Source organism: Microtus ochrogaster, chromosome 17 (genome assembly GCF_000317375.1).
Source record: "Microtus ochrogaster isolate Prairie Vole_2 chromosome 17, MicOch1.0, whole genome shotgun sequence".
Lineage (NCBI taxonomy): Eukaryota > Metazoa > Chordata > Mammalia > Rodentia > Cricetidae > Microtus > Microtus ochrogaster.
Window position 1 is genome coordinate 3,648,830 of NC_022019.1, and position 17,945 is coordinate 3,666,774.

At 38.0% G+C, this 17,945-nt stretch overlaps 2 protein-coding genes across 3 annotated transcripts in view; one reads left to right on the top strand and one right to left on the bottom strand.

Moving 5' to 3' along the window:
* The window catches only part of Gnpnat1 (glucosamine-phosphate N-acetyltransferase 1), a 14,495-nt gene extending 10,016 nt beyond the window's left edge, over positions 1 to 4,479 (top strand). For both annotated transcript variants that reach the window (XM_005355384.3, XM_005355385.3), the window contains exons 5-6: positions 391 to 452; positions 3,428 to 4,479. In XM_005355384.3, coding sequence (XP_005355441.1) covers positions 391 to 452; positions 3,428 to 3,575 — 210 coding nt within the window. In that variant the 3' untranslated portion in view covers positions 3,576 to 4,479. The remainder of the gene's footprint in view (positions 1 to 390; positions 453 to 3,427) is intronic.
* Positions 4,480 to 5,139: 660 nt separating this feature from the next.
* Positions 5,140 to 17,945, bottom strand: part of Styx (serine/threonine/tyrosine interacting protein) — a 34,538-nt gene continuing 21,732 nt past the window's right edge. Inside the window, exons 7-11 of the mRNA XM_005355386.2 lie at positions 17,511 to 17,550; positions 17,387 to 17,437; positions 14,109 to 14,181; positions 10,883 to 10,976; positions 5,140 to 8,383 (exon numbers count right to left, since the gene is read on the bottom strand). Coding sequence (XP_005355443.1) covers positions 8,310 to 8,383; positions 10,883 to 10,976; positions 14,109 to 14,181; positions 17,387 to 17,437; positions 17,511 to 17,550 — 332 coding nt within the window. The 3' untranslated portion in view covers positions 5,140 to 8,309. The remainder of the gene's footprint in view (positions 8,384 to 10,882; positions 10,977 to 14,108; positions 14,182 to 17,386; positions 17,438 to 17,510; positions 17,551 to 17,945) is intronic.

Below are 17,945 nucleotides of genomic sequence, written 5' to 3' on the forward strand. Positions count from 1 at the left end.
TCTCTCTCTCTCTCTCTCTCTCTCTCTCTCTCTCTCTCTCTCTCTCTCTGACTCATACAGAAATGTGAGGGTGCTCACCTGTAGTCCCAGCACTATGAGACAAGGGCAGGCCAGTCTGGTGAGTTCCAGGACAGCCAGAGCTGCAGAGAAACCCTGTCCCCCAAAACAAAAACTAAATAAAGCACTCTGTAGGTTATTGGTTTTGGTTTCTGCACTTGAAATTGGTAAATTGTTATTAAGCAACAAGCTGGATATACCATCTTTATGACAAGATTACATTATGGTGATTGGGATTGGAGCTATAATAAAGACTGGAATTGTAACTCTTACTTGCTAGCTTAGTGGAAAACAGGCTGAAGGCTCATCTTGTCCAACTGTGCTTGTTTGCAGAGAGGGAGAGTAGAAGACGTCGTTGTTAGTGATGCATGCAGAGGGAAGCAGCTCGGCAAACTGTAAGTACACATAACCCCGGCAGACTGGATGGCCTGTCCCAGTTTGGTCTCTTGCCAAGAAACTTATTTCATAAGATTTTCCTGATTATTTCTGATATTCATTTATTCTGAACTCATTCTCACTATCTTAGACTGAGTTTAATGAAAAATTAAAAAGTGTTATTAGTTTCACCCCAGAGTTTGAGAACTGAAAACATTCTGTTTACCAAGAGTAACAAGTAACTGAATTGCATTGTCGCTAGTAGCACCCCCTCTACACTGTTTTGTTTTTTCAAGATAGGGTTTCTCTGTATAGCCTTTGTTGTCCTGGAATTCGCTCTGTATACCAGGTTAGTCTAACTCAGAGATTGGCCTGCCTCTGCCTCCTTAGTGCTGATATTAAAGGTGTGCCAGGATTAAAGGTGTGTACCTTGCCTAGCTTTTTCTTTTTGAGACAAGTGTCTCATTAAGTTGACGCTATGAACTTGTGACCCTCCTGTCTCAGCCTCTGGAGTAGTGGAAAACAGTGCTTATAAAATAACCTCTTTAACTTTTAATACTAGCATTTTCAGACTTGAGCAGTTACAAGTTACAGTGAGTACCCAGTGCCTATGTCAGATTAAAATCAAAGGGAATGTTTAATATTTGTATAGGTTTATAGCCAAGTTATAAGCAAGAATCTCCCTTTAAATATAATCTGAGTCTTCTCAAGTATGTATCAGATAGTATTCTAGGTATTTGTAATACTTGACTGTATGAACTATCAGTATAGTGATATTTTGTTTGTAATCTAATAAATAAAGCTTGGCTGAAGATCGGACTGCAGAGCCAAGCGGTAGAAGCCAGGCAGTGGTGGCACACACCTTTAATCCCAGCACTTGGGAAGCAGAGGCAGAAGGATCTCTGAGTTCAAGGCCTCCCTGGGCTATAGTGACTGACCCAGTATCAAAGAGCAACAGCCAGGCAATATTGGCTCACACCTTTAATCCAAGTATATGGGAGTCACATGCCTTCAATCCCAGCACTAAGGAGGTGGAGACGGGAAAGGACTGAGAGGAATACAATGTGGAACGAGACAGGAGCTCAGATGCAATCTTGAGGATTCATAGAGACAGGATTGCCTCTTCAGTATGAGTATTGGTAGAGTGGCTGTCTACTCTGCTTTTCTGATCTCTCAGTTTTCACCCCCTAATATCTAAGTTTTACTAAGATCAACTAGAATTTGCGCTACATATCAGCATTTACTATTCCTCCAATCCATTTAACTAAAATCTTAGAAAGTTTTGTTTTTCAAAAATGATAATTGTTTATTAAAAAATAAAAGGCAGATGTGCTGGTGGTATCTAGCTATAAAATTGGCACACAGTAAACTGAGTCAGGAAGACCACATAAAGTTCAAGGCTAGCCTGGGCTGTATGACAGGATCTATCTAAATATACAGGAGAAAACCCTTTAGTTAGTACCTTTGGAGTTTTTAATCTCTTAGAGCAGCTAGATAACTTGCTTTCTTTTCAGTTTTTGGGACCAGGGTTTCTCTGTGTAGCCCTGGTTGTAGACCAGGCTGGCCTGAACTCAGTGATCCACCTGCCTCTGCCTACTGTGTGCTAAGATTAAAGGTGTGCGCCCCACAGCCCAGCTTAGATCATATATTTAATGCAGGATTTTGATTCCTTGGGCTTTGAAAGATGGTTTCTGAATAGTATGTCTACAATATTATTCAGACTAATCTTGAGTTTATCTGATTTACATTGTCATTAAAAAGCAGCTTTTAAAATGATTAAAGAAGCTTGGCATGGTGGCATGCCCATGTCCAGCCAAGGCTATATATAACTCAAGACTATAGCTATTACTCATTTTATGTGAACATAGCAAGTGTATAGTTGAAGTAGACTTAGAACAAAGGTACCTTAATGTGCAACCTCTTACAGTGTTAGATGGGAACTCAGGGCATTCTGCATCACTGAGCTACATCCCCAGCCCCTGAAACAAGGTATTTTGGGGTTTGTCTTTTGACTTATGGTCTCATGTTGCTGTAGAAAACGATGACCTTCAATCTCGCACCTTCCTGCTTTATTTCACCTTTGGGTGTGCCACCACAGCCAGCTTGAGGCCTTTCAGAAAAATAATGCAGGCCCCGGCTCTCAAACAATGAGATTACAAGTGTGTGCCACTCGCTATACCTAGGCTCATATGTAAATTCTTTTTTAAAAAATTATTTTACTTGAGTGGGTATTTGACCTGCATATATATCTCTACACCACATGTGTTCCTGGTGCCCTCAGATGCCCTGAGACAAGAGTAACAAATGATTGTGAGCTACCATGTGGGTGCTGGGAATCAAATCAGGAGTCAGGTCCAAGAGCAGCCAATGTTCTTAATTTAATGCTAAGCCAGCTATGTAGCCTTTGTGTGAATTTTTGTAAAAATTTTATGCGTATAGGTTATTTTGCCTGGATATGTCTGTGAATCACTTGCATGTCTGATGCCTGTAGAGGTCAGGAAGCCGGAAGAGGATAACAGATCACCTGCAAGTGGAGATACAGTTAGCAGCTGTATGGGTACTGGGAACTGAACACTAGTCCTCTAGAAAATCATCTCTTCAGCACCTCATAAATTGTTACAATTTATTAATAATAATAAAAAAAGGTTTAGAGGCTGGCAAGATGGGTGGGAGGGTGACTGCACTTGCAGGATAAGCCTGAGTTGGATTCCCAGAGCCCATCTACAGGAGAAAACTACACTAAATTGCCCTTTTCTGACCTCCATTCATGCTGTACTTGTACCCCTCCTCCCATAATAAAAAAGAGGTATAGGTGAGTTAGTTATTAATAGGCTGGGAACCGCTGTTTGAAACAAAATTTATCAACTTAATTTGTATATGTAAGGGAATACTCACTAATAAATGCTACTTTTATTTGTATAACACTAATCTGTGTCACCATCAAGGCCCATTTTGGTTAATACTGTCTCCCACACTTCCCTTTTCAAAATTTCAGGTTATTATCAACTCTGACTTTGCTAAGCAAGAAGCTGAACTGTTACAAGATCGCCCTTGAATGTCTACCACAAAACGTTGGCTTCTACCAAAAGTTTGGCTATACAGTGTCTGAAGAAAATTACATGTGTCGGAGGTACCTAAAGTAAAGAACACGGTCAAGATAATGCTCTGGGCTTTCCTGTTCATTTCTGTTGCTGCAGCCCAGTGAGCTCCATTCCTTCTAGACTGGAAGCAACTGTAGTAGTGACACAAGAGCATGCCTGTGGCTGCTGCGACTGCTCTGCATCACAAGAATACAGATGATCATAAAGGGGATGATTTTTAACCAAAGGAATATATTTTCAACTTGAATCTTTTCTTGCATTGTATTTTTCTAAAGTTTGTCTTCATTTCTGAAGTAGTCAAGAGTAAGGGTGGTAAAGAGTTGTATCTGCTCTGTGCTGCTCATTTTTAAATGTATGTATATATACTGAATAAGGCTTTTATCACATGAAATTATTTTTGCCTCATATACCTAAATAGACTTAAGGGTGCATCATTTCTCACATTATAGGGAGTTGGACACATCTATTGTTATAACTAGATCATCTAAACATTGCTGATCCTAATACTCCACACACTTGGACAAGGTACAACAGCTGAAATAACTATTTTACTAAGTGTTGGTACAGTTCTGTGCAGACACTGCACCACCTGTCTCATCTGTCAGGTGATGTCAGAATTACCCAAGGGCAGGTCTAGAGACCCAGAGTTCTTTCATCAGTGGGTGAGCAGCTCTCAGTGGAGGTACTTTCACCCTGGTTTCCGTATATCATGGACATGTGAAGCTTTTGAGCTGCCAAAAAAAAAAAAAAGTGTGGTATTGTCTTTGTTCCATCCTTAAAAAAAAGTAGCTTTTCTATTTATGATTATAATGGTTATTATTCTGATCATTGTCCTGTTTTATTTATTTTAATGATTTTTAAAGGTAGAATTAGACACTTTTTAACAATGGTTCTAATCTTTTTTGTATTCCATGTTATTTACATTAAACTTGTTTATATGAATAGTCTCATTAGAATCTTGTGTTTTTCTTGTTTCTTGAGACAGGGCAACTTGTAACCCAGGCTAGCAGGAACTCACTATGTAGTACAAGAACCAAGAGCTTGTATTACAGGCATGTATCACCACAATAGGCTGGAGTCTTTGAGGTTAAGAAATGGCGCATAACAGCGTAGTTTTATGTATTTTGGGGTTATTTCCATTGGATTTGGATTTCCCTCTAATCATTAGTTGACTTTCCAGAATAGAAATACTTTTACTGTAGAGGGACAGATTTTACCTCTGACAGTTGGTTCAGTGAACTATGTGACCTATTACTAGTGAAAATAGTTTTACCCATGTTAAATAAGCCTGCTCCCAAAGGAAAACTGAATACCATATTCTGTATCTTACCATTAGACTCTGAGGTAAAACCATTTATGTTAGTGTTTCAATAATACCATGGGGTTTTGAGGTCTTCTCTTAAATCCCCCTTTACAGAAACAGTTGCATTGTGTCACCAACTGAAAACAGTTTCAGTATTAAATATTCATCACACTTAATTTGTGGGAGTAAAGCTGGGCAACTTTTACCCAGAAGGCTAAGACGTTTTGAGGCCTAAAGGAGTATGAGGGAGCTTCTCAATCATTTGTTGATGTACAATAGCACAGCAGTTTTAATACAACCACCAGTCTTCACAAAATAATTTTAATACTTTGTGCCCAGGCTAGCAGCATCTTGCATCTGTGACATTCCTATACATACAGAAGCATTTTTATCTGAGTACAAACGTTAAAAGCAGAGTGACGTAAGCAATTGCCTATACAGAGGTAACTAGACACTGTATGTTATTCTTCTTGAATCATTTTTTGCTGCATAGTAAATTGCAATTACATGTCAGTATCATGTGACTGATTGAAAAAACACTTTGAACTGTGAGGTATGGCCGCTCCCTGTGAGAGAGCTTAACATGTAAACCTGAATATTTTGAGTGATTTTTTTGTTTTGTTTTAGCTGCCATGAATGGGAAAGACAAAGAATATCCAGCACTCAAGACTCTAGAAACTTATCTTCCTAATTAAAAAAAATAAATAAAATCCTTGAGTAAGTCTCAGCTATTTCCTATCATTTCCTTATTGGAGTGTTGTTGAATGGACAAAAATAACGTAAATATTGAAGTGAAGCTATGCTTTAGGATTATGGGTTAAACCAGTTATTTTTAAAAAAAAATCCGTCAGGTAACTGCTCATTTACTTTACATCAAGTTGAGATCCTAATATATACATCTCAACTTCATAATTCAAGATTGCACTTAAATACTTCTAATTAATTTGAATTATAGTAATTAAACAATTAGGAACCTTAAGTTTTCTTACAAAGGACATGCTTAGCATTTCTGACATTACTTCTAGACTGAGATTAAGCACAACCCCATACCCTTGCAAATGAATATTCTGCTCTACAAGTGATTCAAAGTTGGTAGCAAAGCTATCACACTTGAACATTCCTACTACAGAGTTGATACAATAATAGACAAGAAATTAACATGAACCAGTTAAAATAAGAGAAGATACCCCACTCCAAAAGTTCAGTATCTGTCTCAAAACTTTCAAAAAGGGAAATGAGGTTTCCCTATATTTTGATAAAAATCTTAATTCTGAACCCAGACTACATATTAATGTTGAAACTGGGTGAACATTCATGTATCATTCAGTTTGTCTAGAGAATAAGACATGATTGGTTAAGTTTATCATAGCTGACTGGTACAAAACATCACTGGAAATGGAACCTAAGACAGCTACTTAGTAAATACAGGCTTCTTATGAAAGAACAAACCTCATTTGTTCACATCAACTGTGTTCAAGGTGATGGCAGTCTCTAATATCTGAGACTGTCTCCAGTATATCGTGCTGGATAGGCACTTTATGTGAAAACATAAAAATGACTGGTTAGGAAAATGACAAATTACCAGGTATAAATGACTATCAACAACCTATTCTGTAATTCTCAAACTCTTAAAGAGATAGAATGTGTATTTTTATGAAACTTAAAAAAATAATTTCAAATGTCTCATTTTGAAAAATCATTTTTATGGAGATTAAGCACAATTTCTGTTCAATGAATCATAGGACTGTGAGAGATCTCTGTTGACCTTTCCAGTGATGATGTGTACACAGGAATTTTGAACACCCAATATAATCTTGACTCCACTAGCCTGCCATACCAGTGACACAAGAGAACAGTGATCACAATGCTGGTTTTAGGGTGGAATGCGAAATCCAAAGAGAAATTAAGTCTAGTTAATAGTACTTCTGGTTTACATTCGGCTCCCACTGTTGTAGGACGGAGCCTTCTCTGTACTGTAACACCATAAGAATGGAGAGCAAAGAAAGAAAGTAACACACTATCTCACACCGTGCCTCACAGTACCCTGGAAATGTAGACATCATTCCCAGCAGTAAAGCACCTCGAGAGAGGACAGAGCTACAAGGAGCTGTGTCTGTGCTACCCTAAAGTCACCAAACACAAAAGGCTAAAACACTTCTCTCTTCTGCACATCACATTTAAAATAGCAAAATGGTTTTTGTAGAACAACTTTTATACAAATAGATAAAATCATGGAAAACTAAAGAGCCATAAAGTGACTTTGCAAATTATGGGGTAAATTTGAACTAATTTAAGAACAAATTAAAACAGTAATTTACAAAACCCTGAAGCCACCCACAAACTGCTTTATCCAATGAATTTTCAAAGCAGTCAAGAACCTCACAGAAGCAAGACAACATGAAATGAAGTAAATGTCTCATATTCCAAATAATTTACTTTCTTCAAGCTTCACAGATTTAGTTTAATTTATGGTTTAAAAACAAAAAAATTACAAAAAAATGTTAATAGCTTTATACTGCTATCTAATTTAGAGGTCATGAGGATTTAATTGGTTAATGCAAGGCACTTTTCTTTTGGGGGTTTCATATTGAAGAAACAGTGCTACATTGGTTTGGTTTCTTAAAAGTCTACTTTGAACCATCTTGGACAAAAGTTAAAAGGGCTAGGCAACTCTGTAAAGACCAAGTCAACATTTGGCTTAAACAAACAATAAAAAGAAAAACAGCAGGTGGAAATATAACACTATCCTTATTTTTGAATAAATAAGACCTCTTTCATCATTACAACTTTTTTTTCTTGTTTACAATAAGGAAGGCAATTGGAAAGGAAGTATTAATTAAATTAGTAAAGTAGGATAGTTGGCTAAAATCATGATTTAAAAATAAGGGACAAAAAAGTTAAAGAAAATGGTAATTCAGTTGCTGAATTATATTAAAAAATGTGAAAGAGTTCTACATTTTGTTACTGTTTCTGTAAGAGGCTCCATCAAAATTTAACTGTAAAATTACTTTAAATGTAATATATATAACACAAAATGAGCTTTTAGGAAACATTAGGAAATTTGTTTGTTATAAATTATCCAAAAATTATAAACAAATCCCCCTAACTTGCATTTTGTTTAAAGTAATAACTTTATATCATACAAATAAACTTCAAGTATGAAAAGTGCATTATTGCAATAATACCTTTTTGCAAGTCCAAAATTCTTGGTTTACAATAAAACCATAAAGTGTTTTTTGTTTTGTTATTTTAAAGCAAACCCATCACCCACCAGCGCCATCTACTGTAGAAGTTCAACATCTTAAAGTGTTGCTCAACAAGTTGCAGAGAAACATGTCTGGAAGCAACATATAATTGAAAAGAAACTATTTGTGTTTTTACCACTTTACATTATCATCACTAGGATCTCCTCCTTTCTAAACAGAAATTCACACCCGCGTGACACATTCACATTTGTGTGACAGTGCTCAGAGTCAGCCGTTCTGTGCAGCTGCCACTTGCATGTTTCCAAAATCCTCCTCCTCTTCATGTGTTCTCTTCAGACTACCTGAGTGATATAAAGTGAAAACTTATATAAACTCATGTTCAGATACTATAGGGAGCCAAAATATATTCTTCCACTAAGTGATATTATACATAAGTATTACAAAAATCTCATGCTTGAATTTATAGCAAACTTTAGTAAATTCTTTTTGTTGTATCATGAAGTAAAGTTACTTTAGTAACAGTATCTTAGGTATTGCACATAATAAACATTAGTTTTAAAATAGCATGAAAAAACATTTCAAGAGTCAGTGGTACATTAAATCTGGTTACCACCAACTTTATGCTTTTTAGGCAACATTAACATGTCATAGGATACCACATCTAGTAGGTGAGTTTGTGTTTCTATGATTTTTAGATATAGTTTTTCTGTACATAGAGCTGCTGTATGAAGGAGAGCAGTTGAAAATACTTTCTATTAAAGCTGTGGCTTTTTATCATCCAGACCTATGGGTTAAGAGCAAGGACAGTATACAGCAGATTGAAAGTTCTGATTTATTCCCTACACCAGAGTCAGTTTTACAAAAACATCCCAAAAAGAATCAGAATTCTCTACATGCCTGGAGTTACATTCAGAAAAAGAGTCTTATGAAGGGGAACCTGAAGGAACAGTTAAGCCAGCAGCTAGCTGTGTTCTGTGACTAACAACAGCATGACTTTAGATTTATAATTGTGCTAAGTCATAATTTAGATTGCAAGTTCTAAACGAGTTATTCTTCTCTAGAAGATCAGTAAAGATGCAAATATAGTATCAACACAAAGTGGAAAGCAACGCCTAAGGCTAAAATAGGCAAAGTAATGCATTTCTCCAGAACTCTACGCCTGGGGGTTGGAGAAGAGTACCCTGCCTCATCTGAGGAGATAGTGTCTAAGCTATGTGTGAGACCAGGGAAGAGGAATCTTATGCATTGTAGTAAGAAAAACACCGCAGAAGACCATCCATTTAGTTTTTTGGAGTGTAGACACAAAGAGGAGCAATGAGACAAACTGAGAAGTCAGAAGGGTTTTTACTACACATTTACTACCTTGGCTGTCTGTGGCTCTGCATGAGAACCATTAGGGTTCTCTTAAACTGGCATGCTCATTTTGGATTTCCCCATCTACACTTCTATAAGAATAGTCAATGAAGTCTTTGCCAAAACAAAAACATCATTACAAATAAGAAAATAAATTTGAGCACAATGTACAGAATATACCAGGATAATCTAGCAAAAGGCTTGTGTTGCCCTAATTAGCCTTTAAAGTACTATTTAGAAGGAAGTGTGCTTTAAAGATTCTGAAAAATATTATAGTGTTTAAACAGTGATTAGAGACAGGGTCAAGATTAAAGAGTCAAGGAAGCTGAGCCCAAGAAAGAACATCTGGCCTGAAAAGTGTGTTCTGGACTTGTGCTTAAATGTCAGCTCAACAAGAACAGTTAGTTACAAATGATAGTAGCAAGAACTTGGAAAAGATTAAAATTTGAGAGTTTGCTTAGACTGTTAAGTAAGAAATAAGTGGATTTGAGTTATTCTAAAACTAGAGGAGAGATCAAAGTAGTAGTTGGGTACAGTGGCTTTCAACTTTAATTCAATCACTTGGAAGGTAAGGGCAGTTCTCACCTATAGCATATAGGTTCAGGAGACCAGACAGGTTGTCAACTTCAGTAGCAAGCTCTTTTTTTTTTATTTAAAGATTTTATTTATTTTATGTATATGAATGCTCTATCTGCACGCACACCTTGTATGCCTTTATTCCAGAAGAGGGTATTAGATTCCTCTTCTAATCACAACTATAGATGGTTGTGAGTCATCATGCAGTTGCTGGAAATCAAACTCAGGACCTCTGGAAGAGCATCCAGTGCTCTTAACCTTTGAGCCATCTCTCCTGCCCCCAGAAGCAAGCACTTTAACCCACTGGGCCATTTTACCAGCTAAGTTTCAGGTCAGCCTGTCTACATAGCCAGTTCTGGGACAGTCAGTGCTACATAGACCCAATCTCAAAACAACCATTGTGGGGAAGGGATGTGGCTCAGCAGTTAAGAACACTGGCTACTCTTGCAGACGACCTAGGTTTGGTTCCTAGTATTTACTTGGGTGGCTTAGATTCACCTATACCTCAAGTTTCAGAGATCTGCTGCCACCTTCTTATCTCTTCAGAAACCAGGCATGTACATGGTGATGTACATGCAAAACACTCATACACATAAAATAAAGCTTAAAAACAACAAAAACTCAAAATAGTAGTAGTGGGAAATTGAGGTAGCTCTCATTAGCTACACTACTGAATTTGAAATATAGTTTTATATACAACTTAACAGAAAGTTAAACCAAGTGATATTCAAATGGTTACTGTAATTGGCTATGAATTATAGTTTATGAACATCAGAGGTACACAATGTTTATTACTAGAAAGCTGATCCTTCTGAAATCTTATTGAAAGTTTCTAAACAACTTAGATTGCCCAGCAGTACTACTTCCCCCACCATTACCCTTCAATTTTCCAAAAAAGAAAACACCCTTACCTGTGGTACCAGAATGAACAGATAAGGATCTTTCTATCTGGAGTGGTGACATCATCTGTATTGTTAATTTTGCTAGGTAGATGGCTTCATACTCCTAATAAAAAGATTTTAATTAGTTCAGATATACATTTATATTCTTAAATACCCTAAACAATGATTAGGTGGATATTTGTATTCTTAGGTTACAGCCAAAAGACTGGTACCATATTCTCACAAAAGAACAAAGGTTCACAATTCCTGTCAGTTACTGGTAACTAGAAATTAAGTAGTATCAATAGCTCACTGCCAGACAGATACATCTTCTGTCACTGGAGCATTAGCTATAATGATCTAATTCTATGTTAAACTTAGTACAAATGGTAGAGGGGCCTCAAAACAACCCCCTGAACCTAGATCCATCAGGTAACAAAGATTCATCTTTATCCCCCCACCCCTCTCAGAACCTATATCCATCAGGTAACAGAGATTCATTTTTTTTTTTTTTCGAGACAGGGTTTCCCTGTGGTTTTGGAGCCTGTCCTGGAACTAGCTCTGTAGACCAGGCTGGTCTCGAACTCACAGAGATCCGCCTGCCTCTGCCTCCCGAGTGCTGGGATTAAAGGCGTGCGCCACTACTGCCCGGCCAGAGATTCATCTTTATCTCCACACCGTCAGAACCTATATCCATCAGGTAACAAAGACTCATCTTTATCCCCACCCCTCTCAGAACCTATATCTGTCAAGTAACACGTCCTACCAAGCTATCAACACTTTCAAATAAACCTTGATTTATTTTCCTCCACTATCACTTTTGTTTAAGCCAATCTTGGTGTGGGAGAATTGTCTGTATTCTGTTAATCATGTTTCCTGATTGGCAGAAAGTATAGGCAGGGAAAACCAGAAAGGAAGTAGAAATGATGCAATGAGAACAGGAGAATTCTGGGAAGGAGGAAGTTGATTCCTCCCAGTTCTGCGCAGACCACCGAGGAAGCAGGATGTGACCTGCTGGCTGAAAAAGGTACCAAGCCATATGGCAAAAATAGATCAGAATAATGGGTTACTATAAGCTACAAGAACTAATAAGTAGCCTGAGCTAATGGGCCAATCAGCTTTATAACTTATAGAGATCTCTGTGTGATTTTCTTTGGGGCTTGCCGGCTGTGGGGTACTGGGCGGGACAGAAACCCCAACAAGCAGGCCCCGTTCATGTTACACAATCTTTATTATTATTCTTGTTTGTATGTATGTGCATGTGAGGACATGCTTGCTACAGTACACACGTGGATGATAGAGTACAAATGTGTGGAGCTGGTTCTCTTTACAGGAATTCCCGGGATCAGAATTAGGTCTTTGGCTTTACTGTCAGGTGGCAAGTGCCTTTACTCACTAAACCATCTTACTAGCTCCCAGTATTATTCTCTCCTGACTTCCTTTAAACTGGTCTACTTCCTTCCGGCAGTTGCTTTCAATTTTCTCCAGAGTCTTCACTGAGGATATTAGCCAGAATGACCTTCTCATAAGAGAGCATTCCTCCACTAGAGTGTCAACTATGGCAGGAAGGTTTCTACCAGCATCACAACAAACCCAAGAACAGCAAGCTGTGAGGGTTGGAGAGATGCTTAGTAATTAGGAGTTCTGCCTGTTCCTTCTGAGGACTGGGGGTTCAGTTCTTAACACCAATATGGTGGCTCACAACCATTTCTAACTCAGTCCCAAGGCATCCAAGGACAACAGGCACATACCTGCTACAAAGACACCCATGCAGACAAAATGTCCATACACACACACAAAAAAAAGTAACACACTGCACTGAAATGGTATCATGACTCCAAGGCCATTATGTAATAAGATACCTTCAGCTCTACTGTAGTCGTATGAGACCACCATTGTATATGTGGCCCATTATGTATGGAAACATTCTGTGACCAATGACTGCATTACAGAAATATGCTCGATGTTATTATTTTAAACATATTTATTCAAATATATTTAATTTCTATATACCTGTCTCTACTTCCTAAATGAGATTATAGCATATGATACTACACTTGGTTTCTTCGAGATATATTTCTTAAAATATTTATTTATTATGTACAATATTCTGTCTGTGTGTATGCCTGCAGGCCAGAAGAGGGCACCAGACCCCATTACAGATGGTTGTGAGCCACCATGTGGTTGCAGGGAATTGAACTCAGGACCTTTGGAAGAGCAGACAATGCTCTTAACCTCTGAGCCATCTCTCCAGCCCCCCTCAAGAAATATTATAAAAAGGACTTAACTTTACATCTGATTTTTACACAATGCTAAATTTTCATTTTATTTATCATATTATACCCTACTTTTTCAAGTACAAAAGTATACTGTAAAATGAATGTTTTTGTACAAGGCGCCAAAAAAAAAAAAAACCAACAGAAAAATGAGCTCATATACTTAGTATGTGGTGACTTCCTTTAATTTTGAAGCTTTCAGGGCTGTAAAACTGGGGGGGAGGGGAAATCACCACATTTTCTACCTTGTATATATTTTTTATTTGCATTCAGTCATTCATTTAAATTGACTGACTGGGGAAAGAAACATTTGATGTGTGTGAACGTCAGGACAATTTGGTTCTTTGCTATAAAGTACCTCAACCTAGTAAGTCATCTTCCCAGTCCTTCTCTGTGTAGTCCTGGCTATTCTGGAATTTGCCCTGTAGACCAGGCTGGCCTCGAACTCACAGAGATCTGCCTGCCTCTGCCTCCCGAGTGCTGGGACTAAAGGTGTGGGCCACCACCGCCTGGCTCTACCTTGTATTTAACCATGTACTTCTAACCCATTTCCTTGTATTTAACCATGTACTTCTAACCCATTTCCTTGGTGACTACAACTGCAGTCCAAGTCTGCCTGAATTCATGACAGTCTTCCTGCGTCAAGTGTCTTGATTACAGATACGAGTCACCAAGACCAGTTTAAGAAAAAAAGGGCTGGTTGAAGAGGTATATGTTTTTAATCCTAATACTCAGAAGGCAGAGGCAAGCAGATCTCTGTAAGTTTGAGGCCAGTCTACTTTACATAGTGGGTTCCAGGTCAGCCAAGGCTGCGTAATAGAAACTATTTCAGAAAACCCAAACCAAAAGAATATTTCAATAAAGATGCAAACTGGAATCATCAATTTAGTCAAATTATAGTAATATCAAGTATTTACAAAATAAATTCTATACCTAAGATGCACAGACAGGTCATTTTAATCCTTAAAGAGAGTTATTACCTGGAGTTGGTGGACAAATCCAGCATTAGGATTAATACAAAATCTCCTTTCTTGGACATAAGCAAATGCATCTCTGAAAACAAGAAATAAAGTTAATATAAGGGAAGTATTTCATGAAAGAAAAATTTTAATCATTAAGAATTTATTTGAAATTTCTCCTAAGGCTGAGGATAGAGCCCTGTAGGATCTTAGCTATGCAAGGCCCTGGGATTCAGTCCCCAGTACAGCAGAAAAAAACTACAACATTAAAAACCACCTAAAATTTTTGCCAAAGTAGGAAATTATATTCATACAGTTTAATAATATAGAGAAATAGTAAGTTGTAGTGGATAGAAGCTGGGTCAACTGAATTCACAGTTCCCAGGCTTACCACCTATCACAGGGAACTTGCACCACTTTTTCTCGCTGGTAAAACAGATAATATAATGCTAATTTTGGGGGACTACAATGAAGGTGAGAGAAGTGTAGAGCACTTTGTGCATGTAGCATACCTGTCACATGTTCAAATATTAAATGAGTAATTAACTGTCTTGTAATAAAACTTCATGTGACATCTAGTAGTAACACAATGGAATCAAGAGATGATGAATATTACTGACAAGATTCCAAATAAAAAGAATATCAAATGTAGTCTATTGATGTATGTTAAATATTTTTTCAAGTACTTGTATGATGTGGGAAGTCCTATATGTGTTGCTTTTATTGGTTAATGAATAAAGAAGCAGCTTTAACCTGTGATAGGGCAGAATAGACGTAGGCGGGAAAACTAAACTGAATGCTGGGAGAAAGAAGACAGAGTCAGGGAGAAGCTTCCCTGGAGCCCGCTGAAACTTTGCCAGTAGGCCACCGCCTCGTGGTGATGCACAGATTAATGGAGATAGGTTAGTTTAGGATATAAGAGCTAGCTAGAAATACGCTTAAGCTATTGGTCAAACAGAATTGCAAATAATACAGTTTCTGTGTGATTATTTTGGGTCTGAGCAATCAAGAACAAACGAACAGCCTCCTATCTACACTTGTATTCAAATATTTAAAAACTGTATCAATCAATTACTTTTGATAATTTCACACATGTATACAAGCCCCCCAACCCTCTTATCACCTGCCCATCCCTATCAACCCACTCCCATTCCCCTCTGGGGCTTTGGACCCTGCCTCTTCAGTCCCTAATCCTTTCAGGGATTAATCACTTTTGGTGTTGTGACCCTGTTGTGTAACAGTTTCCTCCAAGGAAACTGCTAAAGCAAACAATTCAATAGCTTCAGGAAGTCCCTGAAACTGACCAGATTGACAAGCCCCTAGCTCCAAAGAGTAAAGAACACTCAGAGATACTCTCAGACAAGCTAAGCTGCCTTGAAGAAGCTCAAAACCACTAAATTGCCTGAAAGGTTTACACACAAGAACTAAGTCACATGTAAAGTATATTCTCCAACCTGTACAGTGTGCTCCAGGTTTCCAGCTTTTGTGAGCTGTCACCCAGGCTGGGGTATATTGTCATGTGTAAGCAAGTCCACAAAAGGCCGCAAGCTAAAAGAGTGAGTAACACTAACAACAAGGTAGAGAGCCATTGCAGTCCTCTGCTGTGTTTGTGCTAGGAGCTGCAATCAGATCTCCAACCACCACCCAAGAGAGCAATATTGCTTCCTGTCTGTGCTTATAGTACCTCAGATCATGCCCTAATGGGTTAGTATTCAAAAGGCTATTGGCTGAAATGAATTCCCACACCTCCCCCTTAATCTCTGAACACTCTAATTTTTTCAAGGCAAACACTTTGGGCGCCAAGGGACACTCGGCTAAGATCTAAGAGCATCAAAGGGATGCCACGGACTGCCACCAGCTCCCAAGATCCAAGTATGAGCTTTTTAACTGCAGCAACTTTTAATATACGCTACTGGTGCTGGAATTACTGCGGTTGCTGGCAGCAGATTTGCCTTCCAATGAATCCTTGTTAAAGGACTTAACGTGAACTCATTCTAATTACAGGGCCTCAAAAGAGTCCTGTGTAGAACCACGGTCCTATTCCATTATTCCTAGTTGCCATATCCATACCAAGCCACATGGCTTGGTACCTTTTCTCAGTAAGGCATTCTCATCTTGTTTCCTCTGTCTTTGGCTGACAACTGCATCTCTGCCTTTCCTCTTCCTAGAATTCTCCTAGTCTGTAAGTCTCACCTATACTTCTACCTGTCTACTGGACAATCAGTGTTTTATTAAATCAATATGAGTGACAAATCTTTACAGTGTTCAAGAGCATTAGTTCACAGAAGGGTAGGCCTGGTGATGCAGCTGTCTGATTTATTTTTCTTCTTTAAATATCTCCTCACCCATTTTTCTGTAAGTAACCCCAATAAAATTCAGTGGTTCACCAAGCTGGGTTGTGGTAATATCCATACTTTGACTTGTCATGGGCTCCATACCTGACCTGAGGTAAGTAGATGTGTATATTGCATCTGCACAGGAAAAGTCTTGTCATACAACAGACCAATTTAGTGTGTGATTCTGAGTTGGAACTATATATCAGAGCCTGGTAGGGTCATCAATGAGTATATAACTAAAAGCAACATTTTCCATGCTCCTTAAATCTATCAGAGGCAACTACTTAAAAAAAAATGTGTATGAGAGCTTTGTTTGCATCATCTATGTGTGTGTAGAGCCTGCAGGAAGCAGAAAAAAAGTGTTCAATCCCCTGAAATTGTTAACTGACAGCTAGATGCCACCTGGGTACTGAACAGGTCTTTAGCCATTTCTCTGGTCTAAATAAGGAAATACTTTTCAGTTTGGAAGTGATATAGACTTATTAACAAGGACAGGACAAGATTTCCAGCTTTCTTTCATAAGAAAGGTAATACTCCATACCAGCTTGGTTTATAAACGGGTGGTACAGACAATTTCTAATTAATTTTTTATTCATTGATTAATAAAAGAGTGTGACTTAAGTTTCTTTTCTTAGACACAGTCTTGATCTGTAGCCTTGGTTGTGCAGTTCAGGCTTTGGCTTGAATCTGCAGTAATCCTTTTACTTTAGTCTGCTGAGTATTTTGATTACTGGCATATTCTATCACACCTAGTGTTACATCAATTGAAATAAACACCAAAATTTGTACCAAGAGTTTTTAAACTGAGACAAACCAATTCTCAACAAGTTTTCCAGTTTTGTCTAATCAATTATGACTGTATATTTTTTCAAAAAGGAATATTTAGCTGTACATTCCCAACTATTTCTAGTAAGTCCATTTAGGTGAGGTGAAGTACTACTAGGTTTGAGTATGCTCACTTACCTGTACTTCATCCCGAATGTCTCCATGATGTATGCAATAACGAAGGCAGCACTGAAGACAGAGAAACAATTAGAAAACAACTCATAACTAAACACAAGAGACCCAAGATTGTCTACCTTCATACCTTCTGGAGATTCCTGCATTCCCATGGACAAGAACTTTTCCTGAAAAAGTTAAAAAGCAGAGTTCAGACATATACCAAAGCTACATCAGGCTGCAGTAAGTCTTCCTTAAATATTTTATATCTTGTACATGCCACCTAACTATTAGTTTTCAAGTCTTTATTTTAATTGTGCACAGAACACAACAGATTGAGAGAAACTGAAAGTACTTGGGTGGAAAATTTTTAAAAGGTTTAACAAGATGAAGTAGCGGGAAAATATAGAATTCCCCTATTCTACATTTCAAAAAATTATCAACCAAAAGATAACTGCAACAAAATAATCTCCTAAAAATAAAACAAACAGCCGGGTGGTGGTGGCGCACGCCTTTAATCCCAGCACTCGGGAGGCAGAGGCAGGCGGATCTCTGTGAGTTCGAGACCAGCCTGGTCTACAAG